This window comes from Nyctibius grandis, chromosome Z, assembly GCF_013368605.1.
Source record: "Nyctibius grandis isolate bNycGra1 chromosome Z, bNycGra1.pri, whole genome shotgun sequence".
Lineage (NCBI taxonomy): Eukaryota > Metazoa > Chordata > Aves > Nyctibiiformes > Nyctibiidae > Nyctibius > Nyctibius grandis.
Window position 1 is genome coordinate 20,937,015 of NC_090695.1, and position 19,975 is coordinate 20,956,989.

General features: G+C 40.9%; 1 protein-coding gene across 3 annotated transcripts in view; it reads left to right on the forward strand.

The window, feature by feature from the left end:
• The window catches only part of IPO11 (importin 11), a 104,668-nt gene that overhangs the window by 3,015 nt on the left and 81,678 nt on the right, over positions 1 to 19,975 (forward strand). For all 3 annotated transcript variants that reach the window (XM_068423596.1, XM_068423597.1, XM_068423598.1), the window contains exons 3-7: positions 7,615 to 7,698; positions 7,983 to 8,126; positions 12,495 to 12,595; positions 15,204 to 15,276; positions 19,745 to 19,948. In XM_068423596.1, coding sequence (XP_068279697.1) covers positions 7,989 to 8,126; positions 12,495 to 12,595; positions 15,204 to 15,276; positions 19,745 to 19,948 — 516 coding nt within the window. In that variant the 5' untranslated portion in view covers positions 7,615 to 7,698; positions 7,983 to 7,988. The remainder of the gene's footprint in view (positions 1 to 7,614; positions 7,699 to 7,982; positions 8,127 to 12,494; positions 12,596 to 15,203; positions 15,277 to 19,744; positions 19,949 to 19,975) is intronic.

Here is a 19,975-nt window from a genome sequence, read left to right on the forward strand (position 1 = left end):
CTTTCTCTGCTTCTGATTTTGGAGAATCTTAGCTGAATCCATGCTTGCACCTCCTTACTGTGGAAAAGAATTTGTTGAAGTCTTAACAAAAGATAACAAAAAATTACAGAATTGCTTGGGTATGATTGAGTTGTTATGCCGCATTCTTTGAAGTCCATAAAAAGTGAAGCATTGAGGCGTTCACTGATTAAATCCTTTGTTTTGTTCCCTTGTAGATGTGTAGCAGTCCTTCATTTGTTTTCATAACTGATGTAACTCTAAAATTTAGATGTATTTCAGTGTTGTGGGAAGAGTACCTGGATACTCTTTTGCCTCTTGTCTATGCTCAGGAAAAAAGTTAAGCCAGTATGGTAGAACATTTAAAAGACTTGGAATGTTCTCTGAAGTACACTGTGTATGCAGATACTTCCTCAGAAAGGGAATTAAAGAAAGAAGAGTAGAACAGAAGTGAGTCTTGGATTTTTGCAAATGAAAGGAGATGAAGGAGTTAGAGAGTGGGAATAGAAATGCAGGACATTGGATGGTAACGATGAGGAGCTGGTATTGGTACTTGTGGTTTCTGAAGACAGCATGTCATTGTGCTGAGGGCTTGCATTTGATGTTTTGCTTATCTTCTACGGGTGACTGAGGGTTTTTTTTTTCTTCCTGTCAACTGAGACTTGAGAATATGCTGTTTTCTCAGTTCTGTGCATATTCAGTGGGATCTTGGAGAGCAGCTTTTCCTTCTGTGTGATTAGGCTCTTTTCCCTCACAGGAGAAGAAATTCTGGCATTGCCATAGAGAGCCATGCTTGGATTTGCAGGTGACGGTATTGAAGATTTTTCTAATTGAAGAGATTTATTTTCCTTCCTCCCCCACCTGACGTGCGCTGTTATGATAGCAGTGGCTATGAACCACAGAAAAGCAGCAGAAAGCAAGCAGCATTCCTGAAATTGTTCAGTGTTTGTTGTGAAGACACAGTCTGAGATTAGTAAGTAAAGATAGGAAAGGCTAACCTTACCCGGTGATCAAACTTGGAAGTTCTGGCTGCTGTGGCTTGAAGTGCAGACCCTGCCTTCCTTCTAAGAAAATGCTGCTTGTAAGGTTGACAGACTTTACCAGCATTTCTATGCACACATCATGGCTGTGAAGGTACCCAAAAGATAGCAGCTATTTAAACTCACCTCCTCTGTTTCTTGTCTAGGACAGTCTTGCAGAACTTGTTCAACAGTGAGTTAAGCTCTAGTAGTACCCAGCTGTGAAAAAAAATCCTTGTACTGTGGAAAAAAATCCTAGTCCCTGTGATGTAACCCGTGTATGGTGTAATCCATGTCCCCATGCCTTTGTTGTGCAACAGAAAAGCCTGATTTGTAAGAGGTGGAAATTGTCTCTATCCCACAATATTAGAGCCAATATTCATTGGCCTTTGCTGTTCTGTGGGGTCTAAGAGCATCTGTATGTCCTCCTAACTTATGATCTGAAGAGGCCCTGACCCACCAGTTAAAAAAGAAAAAAAAAGAAAAAAAAAAAAAGGAGAGTAGTGTGGGGGAGGTCACAACAAATTCAGATTTGAGAGATCTAGGTTTAAACTCCTAAAGTACAGCTGTGTTCTATCTGCAGAAATTCGTTTCACAAAGGCATATGTACATGGCAGTAATTAAAACTGTTCTGGGAGGATCCCATTAACACGGGGTATGAGCTGGTGCCCTCATTGAGTCAGTCGTCTTTACAGGGTGCATGCAGAGGGTAAGTTCCCAGTAGAAATCCTGTTGGTGAGAAGGGAATGTAAGGAGAGACTTTGTCAGAGTTGACATTGCCTGTTAGGACCTGAGCCTGTAAAGGCTTGACACTGTTGGAAGTCCTGTACTCCTCCTCCCTCCCCTGGCCACTGCTGGTGTCTGTGGAGCAGTGTGCTCAGATGGCTCGGCTTTTGGGCTCCTTTTTTTGTTCCCTCCTCCCTGCCCCCCCCTGCCTTTTGGGGGCAGTTATTAAGTTGGCTCTGTCATAATATGTAAGTTTGCTCTAAGTTTGCTTCACGTTTTGATAAGACAGAGTTACAAAAAAAGACTGATATTCAGGATTAGGTCCCAGGAACTTGTGGTTTTGCTTTCAGGAATTAGTTTTACTTGAATATTCTCCAGTTGACAGGAGTGCTGAAGCGATCTTGAAGGTATGCTGTGTTTTGTTCTTTTGTATCTGAATCTGGTAATTGATTGTTTTAAATTTTTTAAGATTTAAGAAAAAAATTGCTTTTTTGGCTCTAGTGTTAAGATTGATTTTTGTGAGAAAAAGGGGTTTGCTAATACCACAGCATTGCATTTCGCTGGGAAGGGAGATCCCTAAATATGGCTACTCATTCACTCTTACAGGAGTAGTAAGCACCCTAATATAAAGTCATGGATCTCCCAGTAGTTGTTATAGTGTTTACTAAAATTGCAGTTTCGTGAACAGCTTAAGCAGGCGTAAACCAGCACTGCTGCTAAAGAAGCAGTGCATCTGCTGCACAGTGAAGAAGCTGCTTGCGTCTGTTCTGCCTGCTTTTTTATGCCTCGTACATTTGCCTGTCTAGCAGTGTGGTGTGGAAATGACTGGGGAGCTTGATCTGAACAAAAAACTGCATTTCCTTGCTCCCTCCAGCTTCAGGCATTTAAGGGTACAGGGACAAGCAGAGGGTATTACTAATTATTTTGGTGACCATACTTCTTTGTATCAACTTATTTGTAGCTAGCTTAAACTGCACATTTGAGTTTGGTGCGGTAAGGATTGATTTGAAATAGGTTGTTTTTTTTTTTTTAATATTTAAAAAAAGGAAAATGATTATAAAAATAAGACTCTAATGACTTACCAGAAGAAAGCAGAAACTGTTTAGAGGAATTTCTTAAAAGTAAAAGCAGTGGGCAACTTCTTGTTCTGTTCTGTATGGGTTCTGATGATAAGTTTGCAATGGACTTTGCAAAATCCCAGCCATAATGAAGCATTATTGCTATTTGTGCATCTTACCATTTGTATTTGCTATATGTGTCTCAGATGTTTTTCCAGTTAATTTGTTGCCACCCAAATCATACAGAATATACTGCTTCCTTAAATGTTTTATATTATTTATAAACTTCTTCTAAAAGTTGCCGCATCTTCAGGGAAATTATTATTTTTATCTTTGATTTTGTTATTTTGCTTGTGACAGCCTCATCCAATGTTGTAGGAGGACTCTTGTTTACATGGGGTCAAAAAGCAACTGTGCGCATTCATACGCACGAAATCTCTTGAGGGCTATTAAATTTAAATTCCCTGCCTCTTACTCGAAATCCTTGAACCACAATTTTCTGGAGGATGGGAGAGCATTATTCAGACATATCACTAGAAGACTGTCCTGACCTGGGCATCTACTGTGGTCTTTGACAGAGGCAGAACACTGGGTTAAATGAATTTTTGTCTGACTTGCTAATGTTGTTTTGTTTTTTCTTGGGTTTTTTTTTTTGGAGCAGCAATAGCTGCTCCAATTTTTAAATGAAAATACAAACCTTTTCAAGAATGAGACACATTAATAAAAATGAAGCTTTGCAAATATTTCTCTTTGGGGTTTGGTTGTTGTTGATTTTAGATCTGCCAGCTAATTATTTTGAAATAATAAAATGAAAAAAAAGCCTAATGGTGTTTGTTTTTGTACTGTACTAGCTTCAATAAGTAAGTCTTCCAATGAGAACTGTTCTAGGTAAAGTATGTAAATTTTTAGCAGGAACACCATTCCCTTTGGGGGAAACCCTCCTTTTCTGCATCAGATTTGAATGTGACCGAAAATAGTTTAATTTAGCTGACATGATCTTAGTTTTGCAGTGCAAAATCAATTGTGACATGAATGCTCCATAATCCGTTTTTTTCCTCTCAAACGAACATGTCCTTACAATGAATCTTAGCAAGTTTCTGGTTATATGCTGCAGATTCACTGTTGCTGCACATGCAGTTTTCCTATGGCAGCTCATTATTTGGAAAACAGTGTTCAGCAAAAGGCCTTAAATCAGCATCTCTGAAGTTGAAGTTATTTACCATTTTATTTACATGCAGATGCTCTGTCAGCTTACTAACTTTCAGAAGTTCTCTTTTTCGTTTTCATCTGATAATTAGTCTGATTGTCTGCTATTTTTTTAGTTGAGTAGGTGCTTTAGAATTATACTTTATCAGGTCTCGTTTGGTAGTGTGAGATAAGACTATATTTCTTTTGAAATAAAGTAATCCAAATGGAAATAAATGAAATCACTTCCTCACAGGAAGTGTAGTTTTAATCTTGCAGGAATTGAGCTATGATTTCTTCCTTAGTGCAAACTCTGCGCCTACTTCTGTTATGTTCTTTGTCATGTTCTTCTTTTCCTCTCTCCCTTTCCTTCACTACCATTCTTAGGTGCTCTGAAATTGTTAGCTATACCAGGTACTTCAGCACTACAGTGTTCATACCAGAAAAACCTGAATATGTCTTTTATTGCTGCTTTTCTTGTGTGTGCTTGTTTTACTCAGGTTCTTTGTGTAGTGAATACAGAGTTCCTGTTGTGATCCTTACAAGTTAACCCAGTGTTTTCCAGTGTTGTCATTACATTACTGCTTTCTTGCCAATTTTGGCTGTGCAATGATGAAGGCAGCCTAAGGTACTCAAGATGTCAAAATATCTGCAAAAAAGAAAGTTAAAGATATTGCACCTAAAGATCTCTTCTTCATGCCTGTCCTGTCAACATTATGTAGAAATTTATTATTTCATTATTATTTTGATGGAAAAATGAAGCTAGCAGGACTTTTAGTGTAACATCAAAGTCTTGCCTTGACATCAGTCCTGTGTGCGGGTAAACCACTACCAATTGGATTTTATAGTCCAATTTATAGATTTGTAGAGTCCTGCATCTGGGCAAGAACAACCCCATGTACCAGTACAAGTTGGGGGCAGAGCTGTTGGAGACCAGCGTAGGGGAAAGGGACCTGGGGGTCCTAGTGGACAACAGGATGACCATGAGCCAGCAGTGTGCCCTTGTGGCCAAGAAGGCCAATGGCATCCTGGGGTGTATTAGAAGGGGTGTGGTCAGCAGGTCGAGAGAGGTTCTCCTCCCCCTCTACTCTGCCCTGGTGAGGCCGCATCTGGAATATTGTGTCCAGTTCTGGGCCCCTCAGTTCAAGAAGGACAGGGAACTGCTAGAGAGAGTCCAGCGCAGAGCCACGAAGACGATTAAGGGAGTGCAACATCTCCCTTATGAGGAGAGGCTGAGGGAGCTGGGTCTCTTTAGCTTGGAGAAGAGGAGACTGAGGGGTGACCTCATTGATGTTTATAAATATGTAAAGGGCAAGTGTCATGAGGATGGAGCCAGGCTCTTCTCAGTGACATCCCTTGACAGGACAGGGGGCAATGGGTGCAAGCTGGAACACAGGAGGTTCCACATAAATATGAGGAAAAACTTCTTTACGGTGAGGGTGACCGAACACTGGAACAGGCTGCCCAGAGAGGTTGTGGAGTCTCCTTCTCTGGAGACATTCAAAACCCGCCTGGACGCATTCCTGTGTGATATGGTCTAGGCAATCCTGCCCCGGCAGGGGGATTGGACTAGATGATCTTTCGAGGTCCCTTCCAATCCCTAACATTCTGTGATTCTGTGATAGTCTAAATCAGGGTCTTGATTCCCTGGAGATTAATGATCTTCTGAGGAGTTAACTGGGAATTTGAATGCTTGAGTTTGTTATGCAGAGGTCTTATAATTGCAGGAAGATTTTAGAGAATCTGCAGATTGGTGAAGGTTGAAGTGACTGACACAAGTAGATATGGAGAAATGGAAGTTAGATTGGTTTTGCAGGGTGAGGTGGGTTGACCTTGGCTGTCCACCAGGTGGCCATCGAGCCGCTTTATCACTACTGGCTTCTCTGCCTCCTCTGGAGCAGCACAGGCAGGGACGGGGAGGGCGAGTTGCTGTCAGTTCATCACATGTTGTCTCTGCCGCTCCTTCCTCCTCACACTCTTTCCCTGCTCCATCATGGGGTCCCACCCACAAGAGACAGTCCTTCAGGAACTGCCCCAGCATGGGTACCTTCCACGGGGTACAGTCCTTCAGGAACAGACTGCTTCAGAGTGGGTCCCCCATGGGGTCACAAGTCCTGCCAGCAAACCTGCTCCAGCATGGGCTCCTCTCTCCATGGGTCCACAGGTCCTGCCAGGAGCCTGCTCCAGCACTGGCTCTCCAGAGGGTTACAAGCCTCCTTCAGGCACATCCACCTGCTCCGACGTGGAGTCCTCCATGGGCTGCAGGAGGACAACCTGCCTCACCGTGATCTTCACCACGGGCTGCAGGGGAATCTCTGCTCCAGCGCCTGGAGCGCCTTCTCCCCCTCCTTCTGCAGTGACCTTGGGGTCTGCAGAGTTGTTTCTCTCACACAGTCTCACTCCTTTCTCCAGCTGCTGTTCTGCAGGGGTTTTTTTTCTCCTTCTTAAATATGTCATTACAGAGGTGCTACCACTGTCACTGATGGGCTCAGCCTTAAACAGCGGCAGGTCCCTCTTGGAGCCGGCTGGCATTGTCTCTGTCAGATGTGGGGGCAGCTTCTGGCACAGAAGCCACCCCTGTAGGCCCCTGCTACCAAAACCTTGCCACACAAACCCAATACACAGGGTGATTAAAGCAGAGGGATAAAAAGATGCATCACATGTAAAGTAGAAAGCAGAGGTTGAGTTACTCATTCTGTTCAATTATTGCTGTAAAGAGAGAACTGATATTGTGGCTTATAGTTTTGAAACACTTTCTTTAACCTTACGACCTTGAATTTTCAGTCTGTTTTTGTTCAGGATGATTGGAGACTTACAGATTGAGAGTTCTTAGATTTTATTCATTTTTTTTACTTGTGCAGGGTTATTACTGGTATAAAAGTTCTTTAATCTTATTTGCTAGTTTTAAAGTGGTTTTTTTTTTTCAAAAAATCAGAATTTTAAACCTACGTCAGAATAAGATTTCATTTTTCTAGCTTTCTTACCATCACTATAACAATTTTACACCTCAATATTTTTTTTCATGAAGTTTGGAAAATAAAGGTGTTTTTTTTTAGTGTTAAACAAAAGTAAATCCTCAGGCCTGTTTGAAGAGAAACTGTGCTTGGTTGCTTCTTTAGAAAACGTTAAGTATATAAATATTTAACATGTATCTGTATTGCGAAAAGTTTACATAGGTTATAAACAGAAGTTTCTATAGACAGAAAACCAATTTTAATTGTCAGACTTCATAGTTTCGTTTATATGTGCTTCTCTATAATTTATTGTAATGCTGTTTCTGCGGTCATAAGTGTAATCTGTGTCATCTGGAGAGCAATATTTTGGTTTGTCTCTATAGAGTACAAGATTGTATTTATATTGGAAATTAGGCGGTTGGCATTCTTAGTTCAGCTGATTAGCATTTTGTATGCTAAATAGATAATGAAGGAATACCAATATATTGAGGAAAATTCAGTTTCATTTAGGACTCTTATTTGTGAAACTATAATTCATCCTCTTGTAATTGATATAAAATGTCTAGATCAATTTGAATTGTAGAATTTTATCTGAAATGGGTAATTTTCTCTTTTTGGGAAAAACTATTCAGAAAGTGCAAAAATGTTAACACTCTGTGTCTTTGCCTCTTTCAGACAACCCCATGATTTGCTGTGCCTGCAGCTGAAGTCATCTCTAGTTGCGGTTTTGCTCTTAGTTTGCTGTGCTTCACAGGAGAGGTAGCTAGTTTAAGATCAAAATATTTCCTGTAATTCCTCAAGTCTAGTAAATGTGCATGTAATGATAGACTTAATGCTTGCTTTTTCTGCTGAGAGATTTCTGAAAGCAAAACAGTTTAATCACTGTACCTTGACACTGCCTGTGCGTGGGTGTAATGCTGTCTTACACGGTGTAGTCTAATGAAAAATTAGCATGGAGGGTTTAGTTAATATGAATGGAAAATACCTGTCTATTTTTGCTGTCTTTTTTTTAAGTGTTTTTCCTCCTTTTAAAATGTTCTCAGATCTTCATGGATCTCAATAGTGCTAGCACTGTTGTTTTGCAAGTCTTGACCCAAGCTACTAGTCAAGATACTGCAGTGTTGAAGCCAGCTGAGGAACAACTGAAGCGGTGGGAGACACAGCCAGGTTTCTACTCAGTCTTGTTGGTAAGGTACAGTGGAAGAGTGCTATTAAGTAAACTTTGAGTAATTTTGAATGTGGCTCTCTAGAATACTGTTGAACCATGACCTCTGGCTGAGCGAAGCCTTGAGTCATCATGGTCCAGCTACTGGTATCCTTATGCTGTGCAGTAGCAGGCATTGTCATCACTGTGTCTCAAAGCAGGCTCTTTTCCCAGTCATTTAAAAGAAAGAGGAAATCCAGCTTCTGGTGGCATGAGGGGTGGGCTCTAATGCTAAACCTGTTGTTGGCCTGTTGTGAATTCTGGATAATAGAAGGCCAAGAGGACCCTTGTCAAAGGAATTACCTTTACTACCCCATGAGGCAGGGGCACTTGTATATGCCGAGGCAGTAACCACCTTTTCTTTGTTGTGGAGGTGATACATTATGGTGGTTTTCATAGAAGTTCCCCCATGCTGTTCATTACACTAAGTTTGATACCCAGCTGGGATTGCTTTCCTTCTTGTCAGTGGAGAGAGACTCCCAGGGAGATCAGCTTACTGGGCTGGTAGTGAGGTTCCTGAAATGGGAAAGGTGAATACATCTAAAGGTGCTATAACCATTGATTGAATAGATGCATTAATATGGTACAAGGTGATGCAAACATAGTTAAAGAAGGAGACCCAACTGTTTCAGAGAAGACACTCAGAAGTTGTGTTGTTATTCTCCGATTCCTATGTGTATGTTTATAGTAGTCTTAAAAACACAGATAAACTGCTTTTCCTGCAAATATGTCTTGAGTGCATAGGATGAATGACTCAGAATTGTGGGGTGGCATGTTCTGTTCTCTGTAGACCCTCTGTTTCATTTGTTTGGAATGTTGAAGGTGAGTCAGGGGATTTAGGGAAAGGGAGAAAAAAAAATCTGAATTTTGAGCTGTCAAATTGCCTTTTACCCACTGCCTTTGCCATAGTGTTTCTGTGATGATAAGCGGTCTTGGCAGAAGACAGCAGAAATTGCTGCTAACTGGGCATTCTTTATTTCCTGGATGTTTGCTGTGAGAGCTTACAGCTCCTATTGCAGGCAATTTGAGCATTCACAGGTGTAACTGAAATTGATGTGAATTAGTTTTAAATATAAGAGCTAAAAATGCAGGGTTTGAAAGGATCAAATGCTGTTAATTCTCTTAATGTGGTTAAGTAGTCCTGTTTGGGGACATATTAGCCTTTCTTCAAGTGTGAAATATAAACAGTAATCTTCCAAATTAAATAAAAGTAGGGAATCTGTACTTTGTTTAACTTGATTATGACAGGGGGACTGCCTGGGAGAGAAGATAGTTGGCACCTTCTTTGTAGAGCAGGAAAGGTTGGGGGGAAGCAAGTGGTTCAAAATGGAGAGTTGGTAAGAGTTAATCTCTGTGGGGTATGGGAAGTAATATAATTACTTACTTTCAGATACATTTGCCTCTGGGATGATCAGGATAGAGAAAATTATAATGAACCATTGTCGGGTTCCGGATTTAGGTCCACCCCCAAAGCAAATTTAGAAATAAAATGCAGACAGCCTACGTAGGTCATAGGCTCGCCTAATTAGTTCTCAAAAGCAAATCTAGAAATAAAATGCAGACAGTCCGTCGTCGTCGTCCCCCCCCCCGCCCCCCCCCCGAGAGAGAGAGAGAGAGAGACCCGCGTAATTAGTAAAAAAGGAGTAAATCTAGAAATGCAATGCAGACAGTCCCCCCCCCCCCCCGAGAGAGAGAGACCTGCCTAATTAGTAACTCCAGTGCAGCCCACGTGCGGCGTGCCTGGTTCAATGCAGACAGCCCCCCCCACGCGGGGCCGCCAAATTATCACCCGGTATGCTTAACCTGCCTGCAGGTAAAGCACCCCCAAAAATCCTGACCTGAAATAAAATAGATTCGTGATCCTTGAGTTCGGACGAAGCACAACCGAGGCACGGTATCAACAAACTTAACTCTGGCTTTGTTAAGTCCAACAATGAGGCAACTCAATGAGCAAGGAACAGCGGGGGGGGGGGAGAGAGAGAGAGAGAGAGAGAAGTAAAAGAAAGAGGGAAAAAGAAAACAGTTGAGAGAGAAAGAATATTCACCACCCTAAGAGTTTCAGCGGCGTCCCGCGGATTCCCTTTTGTTAGTTGGAAGATGGCGGTGAGGGTCCCGCGTGGTCGAGCGATCCAGCCTCTTTTATAGTTTCTCAGCAGAGTCATGTGACTTGGAGTTGCCAGTCAACAGTTCGCACCAATCACAGGTCCGAAGGCGGGACATGTCCGGTTCCTGCGCCGTAGGATTGGCCCCTTGCCAGGCGGTCGCCGGAGACACACATCCGGAGGCGGGTGGAGGGGGGGCGCCTAGCTTATTGCATCATCGAGCGTTGCCAAGATCAGGCATTCCAGGCAGTCCCCACAAGATGTTGCCCGAGCACGTGGCATAGATTTCTGAGACAATGCCCAAAAGGAAGGGGACAGATCCCCACAACCATGTAACGTGCGTCTTTGAAACTACAATTTTTAGTACCTAGTGGAGTTACTAACATTAGTTTCTATGCTTCTCTTTTGAAGGTGTTATGTACCTCTGTATTGAAGAACAGAGCTGAAAAGTCAAGCGGCAGGGTGGCTCTTCTTGAAAAGCAACCTCTGTCCTTTACCAGTTGTATCAGTTTGTGTATTATTTAGCTTCATTCCTGTTATTTCTATGACAGCGTTAGTATGCTATATGAAATACTTTGTTTTGGGAAGCTCATATATAGATACAGAGTGTATAGAGAGGTTTCGTTGGTTCTTGTGTAGATACCTTGGCCTTTTTTTGCATTTCTTATCCAGGCGTGGTCTAGTTTTATGGTATTTTGATTTGAGGAATCTTTGCTTCCGATGAATATTTTAGCAAGGAGTGGAATGGTAGTTATAAGGATCAATGGGAGTTTCAGAAGGCTCAATGCGAGTTTCAGAACAAGTAGTTTTCTTTTTCCATATCTTGTTTGTTTTGCAGTGCTTTTCATGGATATGAGGCTAAGTGGTGGTTGAAGTTTCCTCTTCGTATTGTAAAATGCTTAAGTTGCAATTTGGAAAGGTCAAATCTTTCAGAGATTCAGTCGCTCTTCCTAAACAAGCTTTGTGAAAGGACGACATATTACGTACAGATCCATTTAATATTGTGTAGTGTTTAACAGTGGGCTACAACCTTTTGGTGTTTTTCTAAAGGGTGCTAGTTTTGGAATCGATACCTTTGTTGGCATGTAGGTCTGTTTGCTTTCTAGTGATTGGAGTTTGTGAGGGTTTTTTACATGTTGGGCTTTATATCTAGAGAACTGTTAGTATTATAGAAATAGAGTTTGAGAGAAGGTTAAGTTTTGAATTCATAGTGAAAACGCTTGATGAGGTCCCAGGTGTCTATAGCACTGAGTTCTTTGAAGGGTTTATTTGTAGTTCTTCAAACATGGCACCCAAAAGTAGCAGATGCTTTTGACCTGAATCCCTGCATTTTTCATATCCCTTTTTAGTGACCTTCTAAAAGCAATTGATACAAGTGGTGCACTTTTTTTTTCTACAGTGCACTGTATAATAAGACCACTGAGCTCATGCCTGTTTGCTCCCTAAAGGAGGAGGAAGCAATGTCTCACCCCCTCAAGAAGTATCCATCTGTTGCAGTGGATAATGGGAGGAGAGCTGCTGTTCAGAGTAGTACCTGTATGAAGATTCAACAGCCTACCTTTATTTTAGCTTTTCTTGCTTGGTTAATTTTACCACATTACTATATAAAATAATCTCTCTGTGTTTGTCTGTATATACATATACGTACATGAAGGTGTATGTAGATACATACATGTATGTGTGTATAGGTATATAGGTGCTGAGTAGTAGAAACTAATATGCTAGAATAAGCATAGTCAAGTTTGAGAGTCGCTGTACTACCAGGTCACTGTTTTGCAGTCAACATTGGTAGTCAGGATGATTCTCAGCACATGTCAAGATGATGAAGAAACCTCCCAAGAGGTCTCAGAAGTCTGTGGCACTGCGCAATACAGAATAATTTCTTATTCTAGTTAGAATCCAGCTGTGTCATTAAAGAGTGTAATAACTGGCTGGTGCTGGTAATTATTATTGTTTTATTCTCTGCTCAGCCAGATGAGATTAGAAATACATTTGCCCTATGTATTTGGTTTGTTTTTTATAAATCAAGTATTAGGGCTAGTGCTAAGCATTTTTGTAATCTTTAAAAATTAATGTTTAACACATTGTTTCACTTGTCTGTCAAATGCTGACTAATGCGTTTTGTTTATGTACACCTGCACATACAGAGGCGCATATATTTGTACATAGGCCAGTGCATGTGTTAATACAGTTTCTATCCTGTCTGTGGTATATTGAGCAGTTTTTAACTTAATCTTTTTTTCAAACAGAATATCTTTACAAATCATGCCTTGGATGTGAATGTGAGATGGTTAGCTGTTCTGTACTTTAAAAATGGAATTGATCGCTACTGGAGACGGGTCGCACCACAGTAAGTTCTGATTTTCTTCCACTTCACCTGGTACAGCAGGTTTTGTTACACTTGCCAAACTGGAAAATCATCTAAAGATGTTTTCTTTTAGAACAATTTGTCTTGAATATTTGTATAGTTGTGGAGAGCTTTGAGTCTTCAAGAACTTTCCCAATAAGTTAAATGCCTCTGTTGTACAAGTCTGCTGAAGTTAGCTTCAAATGAAATCAAGCAGGAGTAGCTTTATGCTGCTTCTGCTGAGCATGCATAGTTTCTCAGCTGTTACTACTAAAAAGTGGGAAAATATTGAGACCATGAATCCTTTGACAGTACAGTAGTTGTGTTTCATTCTGCTAAAATACATTGCTACAGAACAGTGAATACAAACAACTTTTTTTTTAAGAAAAAGCAAGCCTTCTGAAATATTTTTCTTTCTGCACATGTTCACCCATGCTGTCTGTCCTATTCATGCTGCTTATCCTCCACGTGCCTGGGGCTTAAGGCAGCGTTTTCCAGTGAGAATGATTTTAGAGATGGATCTAGGAACTTTTTCCCTCGTTCTTCCCAGATGGCCATGGAGAAGAGCCTTGGGTTGTCATAGCCTCTTTTCAGGCACAGTTTGGCCTATTTTTTTTTTTTTTAAATTGAGACCACCTTAAAGGTGGTCTGGCGTTGTGATCTTGTGCGGTGTTTTGGTTACCTTGGAAACGGCTCATCTTGGTTTCGAGTGTTTTAATTACGAGTTCCTTTTCTCGATCACATGTTTGATTTTACAGGTGATTACGGCTAAATCCTGTCTTGTGGAGGCCCGTTGATATGACAGGGCCACCTCTAGGTATTGTCGCGTCTCCAGCAGGTGGCGCTGCCGTATCGCTAGGCGGTAACTTCCCCTGCGCGCCCTCCGGGGAACCGTTACGCGTCCTCTGACGTCACGCCGCGTGCGTCTGCATCGGTTTCTTAGATTAATTTTTTTATTCGTTTTCGTTCCTCTCTGGCGACTTTGCTTATCATAAGCTGCTCCATTTGGGGCGTTCAATCCTCATGAGCCCGTTTCTTTTCCTGAACATCACCCCGAATGCTTTTAGGCATAATTTAATGTTATGTAAAAATGTCTTAAAGCCTAAGTCTTGGTTAGAAGTCATTTAAATGTGGTTCCTGGGTTCTGTGCGTTACCTTTGAAAATAAGACTTAGTGTGCGGTTCTGAGTTACCAGTGAAGCAATAATTTGCCCCTCTTGCATCCTACGCTTAGAATGATAAGTCCTTGATTTAGGAAATAGTGAGTACTCGTGTTATATACAGAGAGGGGAAAAAGGTGAAAACTAGAATATTGTTGCAAATGTTTGATTTTAGAGTAAATCCTGCCTTTGTTTTTTGTTATTTTGAGATGAACATTTAGTATTTGTCTAGATTAGTGTAAAAGCTGTGTTTTAGGGAGCTTTAGACATCATTCTAAATCTCAGTGTATAAATCTAATCGGTTAGTATCTGTGCCTGAGGTCAGACAACAGGAAGTGGTTGTGTCAGTGTGTTTAATCTTCTTAATTTCCAGCCACTGGACTTCATTGAGATGTGATGATTGCGTGCATGCTTCTAAATGGTTTTAATGTTAGGTGAAACAGTTTCACTTAAACAACCTTGCATGATAACTTAAGTCTTTTTATGTAGAGAAACAGCTTTCTAGGTGCTATCATTAAATGAAAGTGGATTTTTTTTTTGTTCTGATTGTATAATCTATAAATACCAACAAAGCATTTTTAAAAGCAATTTGTTATGTTTTCTGCCTGTAACTTAAAAGAAAATTGCATAGGTCATATAAAGTCTGAAGTAGTGCAGAAGTAATATGATACTGTAACTTCTAGTGTTAAAAGGAAGTATAAAGATAGAGTAAAGCTTCGCTTGAATGAAAGTTAACCTTTATGGCTTAGAATTTATCCTTCTTACTAGTTTTCCTTGCATTTTTGAAGGCGATATCAATAAATTTTTTGCTCAAAGGTACAATTTTCAAAGGATCCACATTTTTAAGTGTAGCTGTATGACTTGCTTGTAGAAGAGGATTTGTAGTAGAAAAGGATTATTGGTTCTGCAAAAAGAGCTGTTATCTGATACCATGATTGCCTTATACTGGGCACCTTTTTGTCATTATCCATCAGCATACATGGGCAAAGTCATGTTTGAATCATCAGTTGCCACTGATGTAACTGTATAATAACTGTCTAATACAATCAGTTTATAGTTTGTACAGTTTTCCCTTATTTTCGTAGCATATCTGGGTACCTTACTCTGTGAACTTCCTTTTTTGCCATTTGTGTTTGCAAAGGTCACATCAAAACCTGAGGTTAAAAGGCCTCATAAAAGCTTGTCTGTTTCACTGTTCCCTCTCTTTTTAAATATCTTTGAGATAGTGGAAAAACAAGGGATGTTCTCTTGATAGTTTATCAAACTGAAATACATTAGTTGCAAGAGAGTGGTGTATAAAAGTAATCTTCAATCAGTCAAACACCAATGCACAAATGGAAATGATAGTTTAACTTCCGTGTCTAGTAATAGTGAGAAAATAATTGTAAATATGAATTAATAGTTGTTTTTTATTGAAAATCAAGTAATATTTTAATAAATATATCCTGACAGTGCTCTTTCTGAAGAAGAAAAAACTACGTTGCGTGCTGGACTTATCACCAACTTTAATGAGCCAGTGAATCAGGTTAGTGGTGAACAGTTAATTATTACTTTCCCAGCAGATGCTTATATTGGTATGTAGTTTGCTCTCTCTCTTTACAAAGTGTATAATATTAATAAAGTTGACAAGTTGCAATTTACATCTTGCCTTTCAGACAGATCTTTATGTTGTAGTGAGATCTTTTTCCATAGATCATAATTCAACATGTTTTGTCTCTTTGGTTTGTTTTTTTGTTGCAGTGGCACTTTATGTGGTCCCTCAGTGTTCATACAACCATTTGGTGAAATGGTTTGGGGAATGGATGTAGCTCAGAAATAACCTTCTCTCGCTGTGTGGTTTTTCTTTTTTCAGCTGTATCTGTTCTCTGATCTGACTCTCAGTACAGCCATAGAAGGAAGGGTGGTGGTGATCTTGCAGGAATGAGCTGTTGAGAATGCTGCTGCAGAAACCTACCTAAGCAGTATTGCTGTCACATATCTAATCACAGCATTAATGAATTTATACAGGCAGAATAAAGCTTCAGTATGCTAGTGTCTTGTCTTGCAAAAAGTGACTAGTTTTAAGCTACTGTTTTGATTAGAATAAGGTTTTATTGTTTAGTTGAGTGTAGAACTAATGTTAGGGGCTCAGAATATGTATATGCTAGATGAATCAGTCTTCCTTCTGCTAACTTATTCTTGCTCACATGAGTATGAGATTCTGCAAGAAAGTATTTGCTAATGTTCTAAGCTCGGTCTTAAAGAACCTTTTCAAGAAAACATAGAAATGATTTGCATAAGGTAAAGCTTAAAAAGAAAAGATGTAGCAAGCAAACATCTGTTCTGCAGACAGTTTGGTTTCAACTTTTCAGGATTCCTCAATGGGATTAATGTTATTTGTAGGATTAGAGTAATGTGTCAAAGTTAGGGTAGTTTAGACTTTGTAGAAGACCTTTGTGCAATGGCAGTTTTGACTAGAATTTAAAGGTTTTATTTCAAATGCAACTTTTTTAAATGCAGGTGGACCTAGAAAATATCTTTAAATTTGTGGTTCAGGTATAGTTTCAATGTAAAAAATATAACCAAATATTACTTGTTTCTTTACTTCAACCAGAAAGAACTATGAAGTGTATCCCATTGGACCATAAAGTATGTGTCACTCATGCTACTACTTGGTAGTATAAAATTTATCAAATTTTTAATTTTGAAGTGGTTGCATGATATTTACATTTCTAAAACCCTAACGTTAACAGCATTGTATGTGCATCAAACAATGCAAACTTTTTGTCAATAATTTTCCCATACCTTCATTAGTATTTAATCAGTTTGCCTGCCAGGGTAATAGTAGGGTATAATTTATAGTTACGAATTCCACTGCTGATGAACAGTTCTGCAGTCCTGAGATTGGAACCTTTTTAACGGACATTTTAAAGACCGGCAACTTTATGAATTTATTTGTGTGTCCTTATGATATTTTTTGTATGTAGTCTTTTAAGATGTAGAGGGTTTTGTTTTGTTTTATGCCAGCAGCCTGCTCCTAAATGATTGCCCAAACAATTGTTGTGATATTGAAGTATGTTTGCAGAGTCCATTTCCCCTTCTTTCTCCCTTGTTCCCCAATCTGTGTTGTAGATATCTTGAGGTTTCCTTTCAGAGGCACCTTTCATTTAGTCCCCAGTCTGCTTGATATGCCTGAGTTTTGATATCTTGTTCCTGATGAGTGCTCTTTTCCAGTCGCAGATACTTCATAACACAGTTGCTGTCTGCTTGTCCTTTCTGCATCATTGAAGGCAGAAAAATTATGACCCTTGTATATATAAAAAGAAAAAAAAACAACCACAAAATAGAAGAATTAGGCATAGTATTGAGATGTGATGATATGAGCTGACTTCCAGGGGAGGGGGAGAAGAAAAACAGAACATACCATATGTTGAGAGCATGATTTCCATGCCCTTTGAAGATATTTGCCATATGGAGAAAACAGAGGAACAAAATACTCCTTGAAATGTATGACAGCAGATTTTTTTTTCACTTAAAAAGCTGGTTCTCAAGGAAAAAGTACTCTTAGCATCCATGGAGAGGTTCCTTCTTGTGTCACATATGGAGAAGAGTTTATTTGCTCCCACCTGCCAGTCAACATCAATTGATCTGAAAATAATTTATGGGGTTTGCGTGGTAAGGTTTTGGTAGCAGTGGGGCTACAGGGGTGGCTTCTATGAGAAGCTGCTACAAGCTTGCCCTGTGTCCGATAGAGCCAATGCCAGTCAACCCCAAGACGGACCTGCTGCTCGCCAAGGCTGAGCCCATCAGCGACAGTAGTAGCGCCTCTGTGATAACATATTTAATCCTGTGCAACTGCAGCCAGAGAGACGAGTGAGACTATGTGAGAGAAGGAGGTCTTTGCAGACACCAAGGTCAGTGGAGAAGGAGGGGGAAGAGGTGCTCCAGGTGCCAGAGCAGAGATTCCCCTGCAGCCCATGGTGAAGAGCATGGTGAGGCAGGCTGTCCCCCTGCAGCCCCTGGAGGTCCACGGTGGAGCAGATGTTGACCTGCAGCCTGTGGAGGACCCCATGCTGGAGCAGCTGGATGTGTCTGAAGGAATCTGTGACCCCGTGGAGAGCCAGCGCTGGAGCAGGCTCCTGGCAGGACCTGTGAACCCGTGGAGAGAGGAGCCCATGCTGGAGAAAGTTTGCTGGCAGGACTTGTGACCCTGTGGGGGACCTACACTGGAGCAGTCTGTTCCCAGAGGACTGCACCTCGTGGAAGGGATCTACGCTGGAGAAGTTCCTGGAGAACTGCAGCCCATGGGAGGGACTCACGTTGGAGAAGTTTGTTGACGACTGTCTCCTGTGGGATAAGCCCCATAGTGGAGCAGGGGAAGGGTGTGGGGAGTCCTCCCCCTGAGGAAGAAGGAGTAGCAGAGACAACGTGTGATGAACTGACCACAACCCCCATTCCCCATCCCCCTGCACTGCTCAAGGGGGAGGAGGTAGAGAAATCAGGAGTGAAGTTGAGCCTGGGAAGAAGGGAGGGGTCAGGGGGAGGTGTTTTAAGATTTGGTTTTATTTCTGATTACCCTACTCTGATTTGATTGATAATAAATTAAGCTAATTTCACGGAGTCGAGTCTGGTTTGCCCGTGACGGTAATGAGTGAGTGATTTCTCCCTGTCCTTATCTCAACACGAGCCTTTTGTTATATTTTCTCTTCCCTGTCCAGCTAAGGAGGGGGAGTGATAGAGCGGCTTTGGGGGGCACCTCGTGTCCATCTGGGGTCAGCCTACCACAAATAAGACTCTTCCTTGCAAACACTGACGTCAGTTTTCTGAAGCAATTCTTCTCCCTAAGCGAGTGGGTAGGAATGAATATTGTAGGAAGTTTTGTGGCATGGTCAGACGTCAGATGAAACAGCTAAGGAAAGCAGTAAAGGCAGGCATGGCTTTTCTCTCTTATGCCCGTAAGTTGCTTGGATTCTTTACGATAGCATAAGAAGGCGAGTTCTTCCCCAAGCTGGAAGTGTGGTGGGAGTTGTAAAGGTGTGTTGAAGGTGAGAGCGTCTGTTTCATTAAGGTTGTCCCAATCAAGGACCTTTTCAATGCGAACAGAATAAGAACGGGGAAACAAAAACAGGAAGTTTTTTGCTATTTGAGGTAGGGTTATGAGGGACTATACAAAATTTATTAAGGAATGTTTAGGGGGAAAAAGTTGTGGAGCAGCAAAGTGGGGAATAGACAGAGGGTATAAAAAGGGCCAGTCGTGTAAACCATGGCTGGTCAATAACTGTGTCTGGACAAACCCTGTGCCTAATCACCAGCGTGTGTCCTGTCTTCTGATTGAATCCCTTAACTATCTTTCTGTGTAATCTCACTCTGTTTGTCATGTGTGCGTGCTGCAAAAACTAGGTCTACTGGCAAGACTGACGTGAGTGGGATTTGGTGCCAGTAACCAAAGTCAGGTGGTGAGGTGGTGTAAGTGCTCCTGGCCTGTGGTGTGAGGATCTGAAGCAAATGAGAGTCTCAGCTTCACCCACTGGGACAGGACTGTGGCTTACAGGCATGTGTGCCTAGGGGACAGAATGTCTCTGTCTAAAGGCTAAAACTCAGGTATAGCAGAAGTAAGGGTGATGTGTACTCATCAGTCTGTGTGTGTTTGTAGAAAGCAATAGAAAAGTTCACTAATTAAAAAGCAGTTCCCGAATATCTGATTCTTCATTTATGTGATTTCTAGAACAAATAAATTTAGTAGTCTTTATGTAAAATTTCAGCAAGGTTGCCAGCTTAGCATTTTATGTAAATATTTACTATAAACATAAAATGGAATATTTTTTTTTTTGCCTCCACATTTATTTGCATTCAGTAAACTTAAAAATAGTATGAGAAAAACCACACAAAAATCTAGCAATCTGTACTAGGTTTTTTTTGATTCAGGTTTTATGTGGCTGTTAGTTTCTGCATTGTACATTTCCTTAATGATCTTTGACTTTGTAGTATCTGTGTTTTGTTTTGCTTTTTTGCAGATAGCAACTCAGATCTCTGTACTGATTGCTAAAGTTGCCAGGGTGGACTGCCCAAGGCAATGGCCACAACTTATACCCACTCTTCTAGAATCTCTGAAAGTCCAGGATGATCTTCGACAACACAGAGCACTGCTTACCTTTTATCACGTTACAAAGACCCTGTCGTCCAAGCGGCTTGCTGCAGATAGAAAAATTTTCTATGATGTGAGTATTGTGATTCAATATTGTAGA